The sequence below is a fragment of the Curcuma longa genome, chromosome 1 (genome assembly GCF_044706935.1).
Source record: "Curcuma longa cultivar G26 ecotype Majalengka, Jawa Barat chromosome 1, ITB_CL_G26_1.1, whole genome shotgun sequence".
Taxonomy (NCBI): Eukaryota; Viridiplantae; Streptophyta; class Magnoliopsida; order Zingiberales; family Zingiberaceae; genus Curcuma; species Curcuma longa.
Window position 1 is genome coordinate 22027462 of NC_133861.1, and position 19677 is coordinate 22047138.

At 36.7% G+C, this 19677-nt stretch overlaps 1 protein-coding gene across 1 annotated transcript; it reads right to left on the bottom strand.

The window, feature by feature from the left end:
- Positions 1-45: 45 nt before the first annotated feature.
- LOC141827934 (uncharacterized) lies at positions 46-19240 on the bottom strand. The gene is made up of 10 exons (XM_074715283.1): positions 18555-19240; positions 18374-18453; positions 16949-17136; positions 12421-13327; positions 12219-12346; positions 7730-7789; positions 7591-7641; positions 7419-7489; positions 3375-3520; positions 46-3271 (listed from the first exon to the last, which is right to left on the bottom strand). The coding sequence occupies exons 1-10, from the start codon at positions 19058-19060 to the stop codon at positions 294-296; spliced, it is 5115 nt and encodes a 1704-aa protein (XP_074571384.1). The 5' UTR covers positions 19061-19240; the 3' UTR covers positions 46-293.
- Positions 19241-19677: the final 437 nt, after the last annotated feature.

The following is a 19677-nucleotide window of genomic DNA, read 5'->3' on the forward strand; positions in this document are numbered from 1 at the left end:
CAACAAGGCAGAAAATTAAGACCCGCAAGTCATCCTGTTGGTTGGTCGTCATAACAAGAAGTTAAAATTATAGTGATCGTCTACAACATAAACAGAACATGGCTAGCTCATCCTAATCATGTGCCTAGCCAGCTAGATTACAAAGATCCAATACTCATATTGAACAGCTGCTGCTTCAAGAACTACTCTGGAAATTGAACTTGGTACGAGCAAGACTTTTGATGGTATACACCAGCATAGCGCCATTAGTTTAACTGTACAAAAACTGGAATGACAAGGTGGGAAGCAAAATTTTACTCTCCTGGATGCAGGTAATTGCACAATGCACCCTTCTTGCAATGCCCACTCTCATAGAACTTGCACACCCCTCTCTGCCCTTGTCCTCTCAGAGGTCGTACAGGCCCTCCAGCTCCACCAAAATAATTCCGAGTTTGTGAATTATATCTGCCACCATAACCTGAATCACTGCCTTCATGGTATCTATCCCCAACATATCTTTTCTGAAGGTCCACATTCTCATGGTATATGTTTGCTGAACTCCAGCTAGCACTCTTGCTTCCTTGTGACGTTCCCCAACTAGAGTTGGCATTTTCATTCTGGTTTATATATCCTGTTGCTGGCAGTACCCAGATAGATTCTGCACCAGAGCTTATCTTCATGGTTGGTTCCCACCCAGGATTGGTTTTTTGAGTTGCTCCCCAGCCAGTATTGATGTTTAGGTTGCCTTGAGTATTCAAGGTTTCTCTTGCATCCCTCATTGTCATTTTTTCCCGACGTGTACTTGTATCAGCAGCATTTTCCATTGTGGGCATAGTCCAACCTGTTTCAGTGCTTGTTTGTTCTGCAGTTCCCCAAGCCACGTTGGTTTTCTCTTGAACTATCACTCCACTGGCCACCATGCTAGGTCCAGCTCCATGAGTTGCTGCTCCAATTCTTGGGCACTGTGGGGCTATCTCCCAACTGTTGTCAGCAGAATCATCAGCCATCTCACAAACAGTGTTTCTTGATGACTTAGGTTCAGCAAACATATCTGTTATAGTTGGAGATAGTGGAGGAAGAAAATCAACCGAAGAAACCAATATGTCACTTTGGTTCTTCCCAGAGGCAGAATCAACAGCAGCATTCCATTCATATGGTCCAGAAGTTGGTGATGCCAACTCAATGCCCTTTGTATCAATATGGGCAAGGCCAGAGAAGTATTCTGGATTTCCAGTTTCCGTTTGATCCAATTTATTCCCTGAAAATGTAACATCTGTGCCAAAATAATCAAGATTATCCTGGTCTTTTCTCACTTCAGGTGCTAGTTTGGGATCTGTCAATGCTTCTGATTTCTGAACTGAATCATTGTCTAATGCATCAGGTTTATATCCAGTCGTAATTGGAGTGAGGTTTTGCACCTTGTCATCTGTCTGTGCAAGAGAAGGCTGTTTGTTCTCTGACTCACAAGACAGGGAAGCCAACCTTTCAATCTCAGTAATCTTATCTGTCATTTCAGCCTGGGATTTCATCGAGGCTTGTATGCCATCGACCTCAGCAGAAGGGCAAGGAGAAATTATATTTAATGATCCCGATGCAGGAACAGTAGTGACAGGACTCTGTACATCTGTATCTTCTGAGAGTCCATCCAAGACCTTGTGAGAATCAGAGTCATCTATTGGAAAAGAAGAGCCATGTTCCTCACTACTTGGAGTTGGGCTAGGACATGAACTTTCAAAAAATTGGCTGTTTTTCCTAAATGAAGCACTTGAAGAAATTGGATGAGATAAAGGCTTTTTCTGCTGATTGGCCAGTGATGAATTACTCAAATTATCCATTTTGCCAAAATCCAGGTTGGTATCAGCAGCTGATATTGCTGTAGCAGACTCTGAAACCCAGCCTTTGGGTTCTGCATATTGATCAAGGGCATTCGGTGATGACTTTGGACTCCATCCACCAACATCATCCACTAATGGAACACTAACCTTGGTGTCCATAGTGTTAGTGCCTAATTGATGCAACTGAGCACTTGGTATAGCATTCCAGCTATAGCGTACTGTATGAATAGAAGCAACAGATGCAGAAGGTGGCGTAGTATGTGCTTGATGACTTGTCCAGCTCATACTACTTGGCTGCAGAGTGGGAGTAGGTGGACTGTATCCATCATTTTCCCATTGACTTCTAGAATTATTGGGTGATTGAATTTGTTGGTAGAGTTGAGAAACCTGATGGGATTGTTGGCTTAAAGGGCTCTGACTAGGATATTGACCTTCATAACCCTGACCAGTAGGTATTATGGGCCTAGACCTAATTGAATTCCAGGAACTCCTGTTGTCCTGGTTCCTGCTCCATCTCACAGCATTTTCTACTTGCATTCCTATGCCTTGATAGGCTGGAGAATTGTATGAACTTCTACTTAAGGGAGGAGCAGAAAAACTTGGTTTTGGGTCTTGGATATTATAACTTGCATGTTGGTCAAACCAAGTATTTATACCTGCTGAAGATTCCCAGACACGTGTAGAGGCTCCGACCCTTCCTTGAGTAATGAGTTCCCTGTTTTGCTCACTGTAATTAGATACCTGAAGAACCTGTTTATCAACGTTTGTCACATTGTACCCAGCAGCAGATACAGATACAGTCGCATCATTCTGATTTGCATTCGAATGGTGATCATTTTGCTTGATATCTGCAAGTGGTGGATTATTATTGTCTCTCAAACCCATCTCCCAGTTATGTCCAGTATTAGCTGCACCTGAAAAACTTGGAGACTGGGTAAGATTAGCAGTTTGAGAATTTTGTTGTGAACAAGTCTGGAATTTCAGCAGTGCGTCAGTCAATAACATGGATTCTTGATTTTTGGATGCTAGCCATACCCTCAGATCTGGTGGGAAAAACCCAGTGGAGCTCCATTTGCGCAACTGCAAAATCGAAAAGGGTCCCTGGATTTTTCCAGATGGATCTTGATAATGCCACACTTTGTCGTGCTCACTGCCATATTGTGTCACAGAAACACCTGAAGATCTGATCACAGTTTCAGATGCAGCGTTATAAGAGTTTTCTACTTTAGTTTCAAGTTGGGTATTGTTCCAAACAGTGGCATCATGTTTCACTGCATGATTATATGCAATCTTATCTCCTGCATCTTCTGGTCTATGATTTTTGTTTGATATCCGATCCGTGCTTAAGGTTCTTGTCGCCTCATTCAATTGGTAACTTGAAATTGATTCTCTACCAGGAGATAATAAATTCCTTCCTCTCTTAAGAGATAAAGGAACACCTGACCTGTTAAAACTATCTGCATAATGGGCACATCAACAAATACTGAGGAATGTTATTGACCTAGCAGTTTAATAGGCTAAAAGCTGGTAAAAGTTCACCAATAATGCAGGAGAAAATACCTTCTTTCTTATCATCTGTTTCTTCAGGAGATTCATAAGTAGGATCCATATGTGGATCAGCATGTATTTCTGAAATTTCACCAAGTCGACGCTGGTGTTCCTCAGGTGTATCCAAAATCTGCAACTTCTCAATGCACTCTCTGAGCGTACAAATAGTTATGGATATTTCAACAAAATAATTGAAGGTGACTTTAGCAATGTAGTTTACGTTGACAAATATATCAACAACAATAAGATATTCCAAAGCAGAGGAGGAAATAATGACTAGGTCCATTTCTTCTTTTGAGAAAACCTCAAAAGCCAACCCCATTGTATATTTGAATTACTGTAGTGAGAAAAATATCTTATGTAGCAAAGAGATACCCTACCTCCAAGAAGGACTGTAAACCAAATGTTCCTTGCCAAGAACTTGTTTATCTTTGTTCAACATGCACAATATTAATTAAATGAACAAGCTAAAACATTTTACTAAGCAAATGAAGAATCTTGAATATATATATGTTCAACTCATTAATGCTTGTGAGAGGATATTGTGAACTATTTGTGAACATGTCCACGAGCAAAACTTGTTAATCATGTTCATCAACAAATTTCTTATAAAATAAATATACCTATAAATAAACAACGAACCTCTCACAAGCTTGTAATATGAAGCTCACTGACCAACTGAACATGCTTAACAATGTAATAATTTAACCAAGCTCAAATTAAGAGCTCGATAGCATCTAAATGAACCAAGTTTGAAATTAATAAAAATAAAACAAGTCAAACTTGAACAACTATTTCAACAGCTGGACAAATTTTAGACTTGACTCGACTCAGTTAGCTTACCAAACAATCTTGAGGAACAAACACAAAGCTTGGTTTGGCTTGACTCATTTACAACCCTACCTCCGAGCACCGTGGGCCTCGGGAAGAAATGGAACAAAGTTACTCAACACCAAACCATAAGAATGGGCCACATGACAAGCAAGGTTCAGAAGTAGTCATATATCCGTACCACCCTCAGTTACAAATCATGCCTAAGTACCAGATCAACAGACCCTACACTGATCCATGAAGACATAATAGATTGCCTCAGCCAAAATAAGAAGGTAGATATAACACCAATAAGAACTCATAACAACTAGACAGCCTCAGAACCAAAGGGTTTTAAAAGTCAGCCAGCATACTACTTCAAGTAGCCTCCATCCAACACCACACATCAGATGGTAGGTCATCAATGGCCTCCCAATCAACAAGTAGTTCAGCACCACCTCATCAAGTTGCAACTAGTGAGATTGGCACTCCACCTTAGGATCCTAGGGCAAGACCCAATTTGCATCGCTTCTTCGACCCTCATTGTTAGAACAGTTGAAAAAATGGCAAGATGGCTAAACAGTAAAAATAACTATCCGAATTGAAGTATCAAAGAAGTCACATGTCAGAGTAGTCTAAGTGTCAAAGCGAGTCAAGTTGTCCAAGGAGGCATAAAGGGGAATTGTCAATGCCTATCGAGTTGTTGGGTATGACACCCAAAGATGGTTGAATCTTGGACAACATCCCTCAAAATTCTATAGCCATCGTTGATTCTTTTCAGAAGCCCAATCACCACCATGAATTCCTCGCTCCTTGCCAAGCCCTACTAGCATTGTCAACCCCTCACCACCGCAAATACCTCGCACTTCTCCAAACCCTATCATCAACACCGCAAACTGATGTAAACCCCTCTCCCTCTCGTTATTGAGTTATATTTTAGCTGAGAGAAGATGTAGCAGCAATGATTCCCACTTTCAGTCTGTCTGTTCACTGAAATGTGTCCCAAGCTTCAGCATGATTCGTCAAGTCTCTAATTTGTTGGGTCCAGCATAATTCCTTCATGTAGTTGCAACCTTTGGATCTAGTAAATTCATTCTTACCATTCTAATTGATGATTTCTGATGTTTTGTATTAAAGGTAGGTTGACTATTGATGAAACTTTCTTACTTGACTTTGATTACCCCAAATGAATAGACTTTTGCTTTCATCATAATTTGATTGGATCCTAACCCAGAATTTGATACTCATAACTCATTTTTCTTTTGTTTATATTGATATTGAATTCTTGGTCTAGAAAATGCAATCCAATGAAAAGTTTTATGAGACCTAAATTTTTGGAAGGGTTCTAGTTTCGGAAAGTGAGGTTTGTCCATATAGTGCAGAGTGGATCCAGTTCATGACATTTATTGATCAAGATTAGTCCCCTTTTGCGTACATATATCCTCTCATTATCATTTACATTTAATCTCCATGATTTGTATATTTACAAATAAATACACAAATTGGTCCCTAACAAACTCTAATTGATTCACGATTTCTAACTATAGAACCTAATCATCTACTTTGAACATGTTCACGACATCTCTATCTATTTTTTTTTCATTTTATCATTATTAAAATAGCACTCAATTATTCTCGAATGTTAGTGTTTATTATTTTATCCTATGTAAGGACTTCACCATTCATCTAAGCATTTTTATCTATATTACATTAACCTTTTGCATATGTCACTTTTAATCTTCCAATACTCAATCCATAAAGTATGTCGTGTGACCTGGAAGTCACGGATTCGAGTCTTAGAAACAGCCTCTTGCAAAGCAGGTAAGACGCGTACAATCGACTCTTTCCCGAGACCCCACATTAGCAAGAGCTTCGTGCACTGGACTGCCCTTTATCTAGGGACGTCACCATCCACCTAAGCATTTTTATCTATATTACATTAACCTTTTGCAGATGTCTCCAATACTCGATCCATAAAGTATGGTAAATCATACCAGAGTATAATAAAATTTTCCTTAGCCTAAAAGGACAATGATCAACCAAAACATCAAATGAAAGGTTAGATACAAATACAACAAAAATAACATACTAAAAGTAGTTCAGAAACTAATGAGCTAAAATAAAATTAAACTAAAAGGGAGAATCAAATTGCAAGCTAAACCAAGCGAGCATGTACAAGGCGTTTGTAGCTACACCATAGAGCATAAACAAAAAATGATGTTACTGTCTTTATGCACAAGTTTATTTTGTTTTTTGGAAGAGACAAGTAGAAAGGCAATGAAAATAGCTTATCATCACTAACAATGAGAATGCTACATCAATCACATGATTCCACAAAAGCAAGAATCATATAGTACCACAAGACAAGAATCATGTAGTCCGATGAATATGTGCAATGCTGCAAGAAGCTGATGACACAGTCAAGAATATATTGGTGGTGGAGGCAACACTGCACAATAAATTATAGCTTAGAGGGCTATATGTGAATGACCTATGAAAGAAGCATAAGACACAAGAAGGAAAGAGGGGAGAGAGGGAAGGGTTATAAGAAAACAGGGCTTTTACATGGTTTTTATTTCAGTTGTCCCCAGTCACCAATTAATATTCCATCGTGAATCACAAATGAATGATCATTGACAATAAAGCACAAACTACTATATACCTCATATTTCACCTCTGTGAGTCATATTAAAGATATAATCTCCAAGCAATCAAATTACATATACAAGCAGAACCATTCTCATCATTGATTGGTGAGAAAAAATAATTCATAAATACAAAATTGAGTATAAGAGCAAGAACAAGCAAGCAGGTCATCAAAAAGAATCGCTTGCATAAAAAAAATATTGTTCACGGACTGAAATCACCAAAATTCAACATAGTTGAAACAAGAAATTCTAGCAAATAGTTCAACACAAAAGAATATAAAAATTGGTAAATTTCAGTTAATCTAGCAAAACCTTATCAGAACAACAACAACCACCACCACCATCAAGCCTAATCTTATTAGGTGGGGTCGGTTATATGGATCTTTCTACGCCATTAGACTCCATCCCCTACTATATCATCATCTATATTTAAATAAATTTTATCTTGTTTTATTGTTGCTAACAAATTTTTTTTTTATCTTCTTCTTCCTCGTTCGATATGTATATTTGTTATAGTTTCACATTACCTAACTAAAGCAAAAACTTATTAGGAGAGTAAAAATCCAAAACACCAAAAACATTTGATCTAAAAGGATATTCTTTTCTCCTGCCCAAATCACTTGCTCGATCACGAAGATGACTGAGTCGCAGTTTCTCACTTGCTAACCACTGCAGAACAACAATAAGATTCATGAACCATGCAAGTGCTCAGGAATCATCAACAGAAAACTATCAGTTAATATTTTTTTTTTTTTTGCTGATTTACCCACATCTTTAACTCTCACTTCTTGTATAGCTTCGGCTTTTGTTAAAAGATCCCCCTTTAGCATTGAAAATGGAAAAGACATTCAGAAATTGTATTCGGAAACCAAATGATCCTGAACTAATAGCCTAAATGACACATCTTACCACAGTCAATCTTCTAATCAAGCCACATTTTATGCTCTGCCTCAAACGTCTGCATTCCTCCTGAAAACATAAGAATACCATGAGAGTTTTAGAAGAAAAAATATCAAATTATGAACAGTAAATGACAAATGACTTTCGCAAGCTAAATGCATTATTCACCCTGATTACTCATTGCTCGATTTACAGAGGGAAAGGGCAGTATGTTTAGCATTACAATATGAAATAAAGCATCACCAAAAGAGATTCAAGACATTTCATATCACCAGATAGATAGATGTAGGGTTGATGAAATTTAACACAATCCATTTACATGATGGTTCAAAACACAACCTGCAAGACCATTTATGCCTTTTGCATATCTGCATAATATCTTTATTCATCTGATACCAACAATTTTAATATTATTAATTATTTAATTTACCTAAATACCTCTTGATTTCCTCAATCCTCAATTGCTTTGTGAATTAAGTGATAGAAATTGCTCACTTGCAGTTTCTTGTCCATTTCAAACTTGAGCAGAACAAAGGACACTATAAAAATGACTAAAATGTAAATGTAGCAGATAGAAAACATTTTGTCTCCCTACCCTCAGTAGTACTAGAACACCAAGACATTTCCTAGTCCTCAAAAGTAAATAGTTGTTAATTTGACCTTTTTTTAGGAAAACAATTTCAACAGGAGTGAGTTGTAAAACTAGTTATTTTTTATTCTAGAATCGCCTCATCAATAAATTTTCTCACTAATCATTGATGATTACAAATGAATTTTATTAACAATTACGTTTTTCACACCATCTTTTTGTGAATTAAGTGATATAAATTGCTCCTTGCAGTTTCTTGTCCATTTCAAACTTGAGCAGAACAAAGGACACTATAAAAATGACTAAAATGTAAATGTAGCAGATAGAATACATTTTGTCTCCCTACCCTCAGTAGTACTAGAACACCGAGACATTTCCTAGTCCTCAAAAGTAAATAGTTGTTAATTTGACCTTTTTTTAGGAAAACAATTTCAACAGGAGTGAGTTGTAAAACTAGTTATTTTTTATTCTAGAATCGCCTCATCAATAAATTTTCTCACTAATCATTGATGATTACAAATGAATTTTATTAACAATTATGTTTTTCACGCCATCTTTTTCACTTTATCAACTTTAGCATTGCCTGTCATAATTAAATCGATATAATGTGTTAAACATAGTGACTAGAACAATGTTTGATGTTCCTACACCATCAACTCTCTATCCCTCTTTAACTTGACACTGTTGTCAATATCCACCTGCACTATGTCTTCTGTACTTCTCTCAAACTACACTATCTGTTATGTTAAATATGTAAGATACATCATAATATTTTGCAATTGCATCAAAAGATTATAAAATATTAACTTTCTATTGCAGTATAATAGAAAGTTAATGATCCTTATCCGTGTTAGTCTTGTCAAGTTATTGCACATTAGCATAAGCCTTATATATGCTCCATTGCTTCTAACATCATAAGATGTCTTGATCTGCTCCACTTGTTCATCTAGATATGGACTAGAAATTTCATACACACTTAGGCGATGGATACCAAAACTAGACTTGAATATTGGACATCATGCTACGATGGTACATATTATTTGTTGCATTAGATGTAATTCAATTGAACTAGAAAAAATGAAGTAATGCTTTGAACAACGTGAATGATGGATTTCTTCTTCTTCTTTGTGTAAGCATCATTAATCTTGGTCAGCTTACTAGTCTAGTCTGAAGGTCATCAGATCAATAATCAATATCGACAATATTCCCATGACTCCTTCCCATAGAAGGAAAGAGATGCCCAATGTCACATTGCAGTGCAAGAACATGAACGCTTGCACTCCTCTCCGATATTAATGCGACAGCTGAACAAGTTCCACTAACACTCCTTGTGTCATAACTATGCTATATTTGTTACATTGTGTCTTAACTCAGAAGGTGCAAAGAGCAACTAGATATTATGATCATCTATGATATCATTGTCATATCCTTCAAATTCATAAGCTTGTCTATTAAACTTTTCATCTTGTTATTATTGTTTGCAATTGACATCTCTTTTGACATTAAATTCCTCCATTGCATGATAGATTTCTTAAAGGACTTTTGAACACATTGAAGCATCCAAGTATCCACTAGTAAAATATTGATTACGGCATGACTCCACTGTTGCATTCAATCGTGATATAATCATTGCTAGTGCCATTGATTCTTAAGGTGGTGTGCATGTCTCCAAGTAAGATAATAAGATCGTTGTGTAATTATATATCCACACATCATTTAAGAAACCAAATAATTAAGAAAAATAAATAAAGCTTCATTGTTTAATACAACCTATAATACCATTTGTACTAAGTAAACACACCAACAATTCTATTAGTTTAGAGGATAAACTGCAGCAAGATAAGTGATTTTCTTGCAGTAAACAATGTTGATTATAATTTTAATGTTGGAAAAATTCCATTTAAACAAAGCCAGAGCAAATTTTGCAGAGTGAAGCACCAGAAAGCTGATCAGTAGGCAGAACAGATTCTGATCTGATTTGTCTTCTGACTCAAGGATGATTCTGCAGAAAACAGATTCTGCGGAAAACAGATTTCTCTAAGCAAGTCGGTAGAAACTGATTCTGTTTTCAAGGAGAAACACAGTAGATTTCTGTACAGAGCTTCTGGATCAGTTCTGAACACATGAAATAAAAAAGGAAACAGAAATAAATTCTGCATATTTCTGGGAAACGCAGCAGATATTGGAAGTAAATGTGAGAAGCAGATTTGAGAATCTAGGAAAGATCCAGAACACATCTGAATCTGGAGATGCTTGAAATCTGGAAATCTTTTCATGGAAAACAGCTGGATTCTGTGGGGAAAGGATGAAATCCAGAAGAAAAGCTGCAGGAGATCAGCAGGTTGGGGATTTGTTCAGTAGCGGCAACCGAGAAAAAGGGCACGAGAAATCTGGAGAGAAGGAACAAGCAACGAAAACAACTTTCTGTTACAACGCCAAGAACATAGAGGCACATGTAATGAAGAAGAATGCAGTGAGTGGACCACATATCTAGAAGATGAACCCATGCACACAATCCCACTCGGATACCATTTTAAAGGGGGAAACTTGTCAGGATTCTTTGCCTAAAAAGAAGCTACTCCTCAGTAGATAGATTTATAATTAATCCTATTCTATTTGAAATTTGTTTTGCATCAAATTGAATGCGTTTAAACCTTGAAAGCATTGATACAAAAATCAGACCTGAAATTGAACCAGAAAAACTTTGGGTCATTGGCTCACTAGTTGAGCCAGTGGGCTAATTGATCAAACTGCATGTTGAACCAGGAATGGACCCAGGCAAGCTAACTGGTCAAACTGCCCCTGATTAACTGGTCCAATTGCATAATTTATTACAATAAATCCTAAATTTTAATAAAAGAAATCATGTCTAATACATTGATCAATATAAATAACTAATTTATTAGGAGTTAAGAACAAGTATTGATTAAAAAAACTAGAATAACCAAATTATAACAAAGGTCGCCAGAGATGGAGACATCTAGCCATTAAGGACTCAGGATCGGGAGTAGACAGAAGATGACTTACAACTGTAAAAACTAGGGATTTTTTTTTTTTTTTTTGTTTTTACTGATGTTGTGTTAGTGTTAGATTAAAATTGTAAAGTGAACTCTTTGCCTATCTAATATTATAGTAGATAAATGGATATTTTACGAATTTTAAGGGGAACGAAAACAATCATTCCAGTTCTCTCAGATTAGTGAAACTTGGCTGGTTGCCTAGTTTAACGGGTTTTTACTCAGGTAAATTGTAAATCCAATCTTATTACATACTAGGACCTCTGGTCCAATTTTTTCTGATTTGGCTGACCTGATCCAGTTTTTATAATGGTGCTTGAAAGTGTCTGCATCAAAGAGACAAACATCTTATCCATGTGGTCAATATTTACATCAAGTACCAGGAAAACTCCCATGCCAAGAAAATCATTTTTAAAAAAATTCAAGTATAGACCCAAATGATGCAGTAGTTTAGTTCTATTAACTTAAACAATCAGATATGTCACTATCCATACATTGAATTTGAATTGATACTATAAGGAACCAATTCACAGATGCACATATCATAAACCTAATAACAAGCCTTATTTTTTATAGCTGAGTAAATAACAACATTTTAAAAGTTTTATCTTTAATCCCTTTGTAAGCAATCCAAAACTCGAAAAGTAAATCAAAACTTTAGACCATAGCATAGGTCCTCTAGTGAAGTCTTCCTTTAAGAAATGGTATTTGTTGATGACAAATTTGCAATTTGTACAAACAACAAAACATAAAAAAGTTTTTATGAGTTCTTGAATGATGAATATAGCATAAAAAGGCTACTTCAAAATGCATATTTAGGCAAGCATAAAAAAGAAAATCAACTAGAAATAAGGAAAATCCAGGGAAATGTAGTTTTTTTTAAACTTCCAACCTCCGTAAAATCCTGGTTTGAGATGGCATCAATGGATGAAGACTCCATCTTGTCTAAATTTAAAATATCCAATGCGATGTCTGTTGATTTCTTGCCCACTTTGTATTTTTCAGAAACTAAATGTGTGCCTGTATATAGAAAACATGATTCTAAGGATAGAAGACTTTGAACTGAATGGAAGCTTTTGATCAATAAACGTTACCAGTAACTTGAACAAGCCTATACATCTCCTGCTTTTGACCTGCAGCTGAAATCCTTATTCTAACAAAAGAGCCAACAACCTTCTCAGTGAATTTGGCATCATCAATTAAATCCTCCATCAAATTTCGACGTAGATAAACAAGATTGATGTTATGGACATCTATTGCTGCATAATCATCAAGATTGGACTGATGTTCTCTCTCTCCAAATCTTCTACGGTTTTTCTGTCGTTTATCAGAACCAATATTTGTTAGATTACTGTATTCATCATCCATTTGACCACAATCAGAATCCATAACTCCTTGGTTGTCATCAGTACCAATCTGGTGAACCTCTTTAATTAAAAAGTGGGACTCCAAAAGCTTTAACATCTCAAAGTGTCCAACACGTTCTTTACCAAACAAATGTTTTAGTCTTTCATCACAAACAATTTGACTTTTTTTTCGAGGATCACGAAGGTTATTTTGCTTTATGTATTTCAGTAAAAGGGCTTGAACATCAAATTGAGAAAGAACAGAATCGTCACCATCCTTCATGTGTGCTACAAATTCTAAGAGTGCTGGCGAAGCCCATCTATTGTCTTCAGAAAAAGATTTCTTCTCCCTCTCAATGCCTTTGGCAGGATGGTCTTTATCGATGGACCTTTTAGAACCTCTCCCAACTCTTTTCCTTGGAGAAATGTTTTGGCAATGTTTGGAAGAGCCATCAGAGCAGGCTTCTTGGTCACCATTAGCATCATATAATTCGACAGATGTTTCATCTTTACACAAACAAGTACCAGATCCTTTCCATGAACTTCTAGCATTACTTAGCTCTTCTATTGTGAGTGATACTTTTCCTTTGAGAGTTAACCAATACACTTTGAACAAATATTCCCAGCTACTCTTGTCATCAAAGTCTACCCTGATCTGCCACAAAATAAAGAAAATACTTTAAACAAAATACTGGAGTAAAGAGATGATGTTTTCCACAAGTGCTCTAAATCATCGCTTTAAATGGCTGTAAAAACCGGTGCACATGTTTCATAACGTCATGTCATTGGCACAAGTTTTGTTCAGGATAATAACTTAAAGGAAATGAGCATTAACATTAGAATCTAAATGCAAATGATCCTAATTGTCTATATTGGAACCATTTTTGATATATAAGATGAGCTGCAGATTTGTTTCCATCTATCAAATATCCCTAAAAGAGTGATCTTCACATGGGATCATAGCTATGCATCCAAACCTATGATCCATAGTGCAACTTTGATCTGAGGTCATCCACACAGACAGGGCCTCAATCATTAGCCTAATCATCCAGATCACACATCCTTGTAGTCCAAATAATGGATATCCTAAGCTTCTCCGACCTAAGATCCTGACAACAAAAGGCCAATAGCACTCACCTCCCAATTTGTTTTCCTCCCCGTCTCATACATCATAAGCTTCCAATTGCCCAGGAAAATTTACTGGCTACACCTGCTAATGAAAACTGGCCCCATTATATCACTCAGACACAACTTTGATTTAATCATCCTTGCTCAACCACAGTACAACCAATCTGCCTCTCTGCACGGCCAAGCCAATGCACATTTCCTTGTCTCCACTTGCTTATTCCTAGAACTTCAAACCACCCCTGAAAAAGATGGTCTTAAACCTGACACAATGTGAAATGGTATTTGATTATCCTAGGAGAGTTGAAATTCCAACCCAGTGGAAAAATGGTATACTATGGGACCGTGACGCCACATTTTAGTCCCACTGGGACTCTTACTAATTCAAGCTTATGCATTTTTGAGCAGTTGTTAAGCCTAACAAAATTAATGGGTTAATTCTCTCAATTCGGTGGGTTGTTGAAATTTATTTTAATAAGGCCTAATATCCAAGGCAGGTGCAATGTTTAAAAAATATTGCCAATGTGACAACGAAACAATTACATACTACTGATTTTCACATCTTGCTGATTAGTGATGATTTAGGGTTGTTAGTTGGATTTGAATATTGACAAATGTCAAGAGGGGAAGATTCTAAGATCTTTTAGTAGGAGAAATTGTGACACCCTAGCTTCACATAAAGAATTGTGGGGTAATAAAAGAACTTTATAAGCTTAGATGAGTTAACTACTATTGTTTAATTTAGGCTAAATAATGCTCCTAAGATATCTAGTATTGGAACTAATTTATCCACATGTTCATAAATATATTTTGGTCAATCATTGAGAGTTAGAATTGAATTGAAATAATTGAAACAAACTCAATATAAGTACATCATAGTATAGGATATGGATACATTTTGATATAAGTATCCTTTGGTCAATCATTGAGAATTAGACTTGAATTGAAACAAACTCAACATACTTACACGATAGTAAAGGATATGGATACATTTTGATTTTTTCAATTTTGATATAGAGTTGGCAATATCATACATAATCCAATAAGATGATATGGCCAGAATTAACCCAAAATACAAAGAAAAAATCTAAAAGTGGAAGTGACATGACATAAATATATAAATTAATGACACAAATTGGCCTTTTACAACGTAAGCTATTTTTAAAAAATCCTCATTAAAAGTTTAATTAATCATAGACTATAAAATGAATTTTAAAAAATATGTAATTAGTTTTGTGTTGCCTTTTATATTTTTATATTGGCACAAGTTGCACAACCTATTTACGACACGAACTGTCACCTTACTTTGGCGTCATGTTACCCTTACTTTGGAGTCAGACCTCTTAGTTGCTATTTCTTCTCTTTTTCTTACTAGTTTTTTTATAGTATTTTATCTCCTACCCTAAATAGTAGACAAAAATCAAGGATGATATATGAAGAAAATTTTCTCATCTCGACATGTCATGGGTGGAACCATCCAAGACAGGCTATGCAGTGGTTAATACCATAAAAAATGTGACAGCAATGCTAATTGCAACAGCAAGGTGGATTGCCATAAAGTCCGTTGGGCTGCAACAAATTAAACAAAGATTAGGGACCTATAAAGACACTTCTTCTCATGTGACTCAGATTATATCTAATTAGTGATTAGCCCACTTGTCTTTGTTGGAATATACAATTAGCCTACATGAGATGGGAAAAATTCTTGATAAGGTATTGTTTTTTTTTTAAAGAAAACAGATTAAGTAAAAACATATCCAATTTAGACTAAGCAAGCAATAGAATATTGGCCTTTAAATTTGATTTTGTTTGTCACTAAGAAAAGAAAACATAGTTATATAAAGCATTCCATGTAAACAAAGACAAACTATTCTAAAAAATCCAAACCAAACTAAACTGATTTAGATAAGTTAGATTTTTTTGGTTTGGACCCAATATAATAGACACCAATATTTGTTGAACAACCACATGAGTTTGTCGTTCAAAAGAAATAATATGATGTGAAGATTAGAAAAGAACTTATAATGATTAGATACTCCTGTTAGGCATAGCTTGGTAGATTTAGAAAGCCACTCCATAGGGTCAGAGTGGCACAAATCACTTCTTTGGCCATCGACTTTCTAACTTTCTAAATCAGATTGAATTGTTTAATGGTGAAGAAGTCAGATGATATTTCACTAATTGATCATGACATGAATGTGGATAGCATTATGCAATTAAACCACAAATGCATTACCAATTACAAATCAGGACTTCGCACAGCCTAGCATGACACCCTCCCCATGAATTGGGTCAATCAAACACCACACTTCTATAACAAGTTTCATATTAATTATCACACGCAACGACAGGAGCATGATACATCGTACAAAAAGTAATGTACATATAGATTAGGAAGATGGTTGGCCCATCCATGAGCTTCAGCATTATTAGATTTGTGAATATTGATGCCTATTGTTAATTTGTACCAGTGATAGACCACTTTTGTGTTGTCTTAAACATTTCTCATATGGACTGGTAATGTTGTAATCTTCAATGTATATATCTAGTGCAAAATAGTTTTTTTTTTTCTGACTCAACGCCTTTCATAGAACAGCACCAAATACTCAAGAAATAAAGGGTGGTCTTTAGATTCAAAAGGAACTTGGAACACATAATGCTTTAGTAAATTAGATTAAGTTCACATGTATAGTCATCAACTGTATTGGTGAACAAACAAGATAAATCTAGCCATCATTTGTGTGCATGATATTGGTGCTGCACTAACAGCACATGGTGAGATTCCTATGCATTGAGGAACCAAGTAAAAGTTTCCTCCTTTAACTACCATATAATTTATTCTTTTTTCTTCGTGATCTAGTTTTCTGTATCCTTTCATACTAAAAACAAGATATTGCTCCAACATCAATATTCAACTGAAATCATCACGTTGTACAATCTTTAGAAAACTAACAATGCAAACCACTATCCCATACAACCTCAAGCCCAAACAACATTCGACATAATTGAAGATAAGGAGGAACAATCATGTTCCATAAACATCAGCCTGTGACCTGATGATTGCATCTAATTTGACTTAAAAACCGTAATATTGTTCACAAATTCAAACTCCAAAACGAAAAGAATGTGTGAGTGACGAAAGAAGGCAAACCTTTTCCTCATTAGCTTCTTCATTTGATTCTATTAGCATTATAGTCTTGTAGCAGGTCTCACAGAATCCCTTTTGGCCCCGAACACTAAAAAAATTAGCTCGAGTAATGCAAGCTTTGCAGACAGAATACGTGCAGGTATAGCACATGTAAGTGACAGCCTTTTGACAGATGCTGCATATATGCCACCCTACAAACCAAAAAAAGATCCAACAAGTTGTCAGAAGCAAGGAATTAATATTGCATATGGTAGTTACTGGAAAAGGTTCCATTACTTCAGGGAACTAACAAGAAATCTAGAACAATGAGGGCAACAAACAATCTCCCAAATATAAGAGATCAAACTTTTGATATGTAACAACCAGCATGGTGTGGGTTTAGCTTAATGGAATCCTCAACAATCAGAGGTATAAGTTAGCCATAAATAGAGCAATAAGTTGAAATTATGACATAAATAATGATCGCATAACCAAGGTTAGGTTCACCCTAAACTGATAGCAGAACTTATTAAAGTTTTGATTGTACTGCCAAAACTAAGGTGAGGTTCAACCTAAACTGATAGCAGAAACTTATTCGGCCTCAAATCAAATATTAACATTAGTGATAAATTAAAGATTGCCTATGTTCACTCACACCTTTGGTATAGTATTTATGAAGTCATTTGTCCCCGGGGCTATGGTGCCGCGGTAGGACAAGTTGTCACCCAACGCTCGATCCCCAGCTAGTGTATATCAAATGGAGATCGAAGCCAATCAAATAGTGATCCAATGTGTCATGGGTTCATAACAACCTAAAGTGTATATCAAACGAAGCCAATCAAAAGTGATCCAATGTGTCATGGGTTCAACGCCTATCAAAGAATAATGATCCTGAACACTGCCAAAAATTTTCACAAAAGCTACAAGCACAATTTCCTATCCCAAATTGCCACGTTCATGTTGGCATCCCCCTTGGTGAGAGAGTTGATTTACCTTGTTTTAGCATAAAGTTCGTTAGAAACAATAAACTCATAAGAATGTGGTATCAGAACTAAGCAGAGGTCTAGTGGTAGATACTCAACTTAGGTGAGTTCCTATAAGCACAAATAGCAGATCAACTTGGCACAATGACTTGTCAATGTTTGGGTGGTATATCGTTGATGGTGCAATCTGTTTCATTCAAGCATATATCTGCTACTGAAAAATTCAGTAAAGGTGGAAAAAACTTGAAATACAAAAAACAATGAGTTGAAGGTGAAGAAAATAAAGAACAAGAAACTGAATTGATGATATAAAGTGATAAAAGCGTGCTTGTCTAGAGTGATTTTAAATACTTATAAATCAAGGTGAAACCATAATGGAATGCCATCTTTCTAACAAGAAACACTTAGGAACTGAAAAGGAATATTCCACCTCCTGCATAACTTAACAGCACGCATGTAAACATACCACAATTCCAACGACTCCGTGGACGAAAGAAGGACTCATCCCGGTGGATGCAGGCGGGATGATATACTTTAGGACAGCCCCTAGTATAAAAGGAGTAATTCAGATCAAATAATAAGAACAACAACAAAACTTGAAGAATTTAGATAAAACACCAAGAGAGAGGATAACCAGGTAAACCCACCTACGATCACAGACCACGAGGTTACCACCATCAAAGCATATAAAACACACTTCCTCCTCGTCCTTCTTCTTTGGCACCGTAGCCTTCCTCCCGCCGCCGTGAACCTTCGGCGGACGCCCGCGCTTCCGCTTCACGGGAGCCGGAGCGGCGGCCGCCTCAACTCCCAACCCCACCGTGCCCTGATGGATCGGCTCAACCGAATCCACCGGCTCGAAAGCAGAAGCTTGCTCGACTGCAGAGCCATCGAGGTCAGGGGCCGTCTCTGCGCTGGTCGGCAGGGCATCTTCCCCATCGAAGGCGTCACAGCTCAACTCAGTCAGCTCGAAGGCGGGCGTACGGTTGAAGAGAGAGCCCAATAGGTGGGATTCGACCGTGTCATAGGCGTCGGAAGGCACCGCATCGCCACAGTCATCGCCCGGCACCAGTAGTGGGCGGCGCGGTGACAGTTCGTGGTGCTCGGGATCGAGGACTTCGGAGGCTGGGGCATCGCCGACCCCTGGCTCCATGGATGGAGACCGAGAGTTCGGGCGAGCCCTAACTGAGATTGCTTCGGTTGCTATGTCCGAGGGGGGAAGGGAGGACAAGTAGTTCGGATCATTGGGCGCCCAGAGACCGGAGATGAACCGAGCGGTGACTGTGGCGAGGTTAGATGAGTCTCCTCTCTCTCTCTCTCTCTCTCTCTCTCTCTCTCTCATACACACAGTTGATTTGTTAGTTTCGTCTGAGAAGTGCGAACTGTAACTTAACAAAGTGCGTACAAACCAAGCCCGCACCAGGCCCAGTTGTAGCCCATTTACCTGAAATATCTATATTATAGTTCATCTTTGCAAAAGAAAATTAAATAAATAAATAATATCGGTTCGACCTATTAGTTGTGTGAATGTTGGTCAGCGAAATTGAATTTTAAAAAATTATTTTATTCAGTATTTTAATCTACCTTAATAATAATATGTCTAAAACATTAAAAAAATTAAAATATAACTATAAGAAAATTGTTTTAAGTTTTATATCAATCTATTTCACGTGCATTTATATCAAATTGTTTACTGGTATTTTTTTTTCAACTGAGTTTGTTTAATTAAGTTTTTTAGTATAATGCACTATGTCAAATCCATTTTAAAAA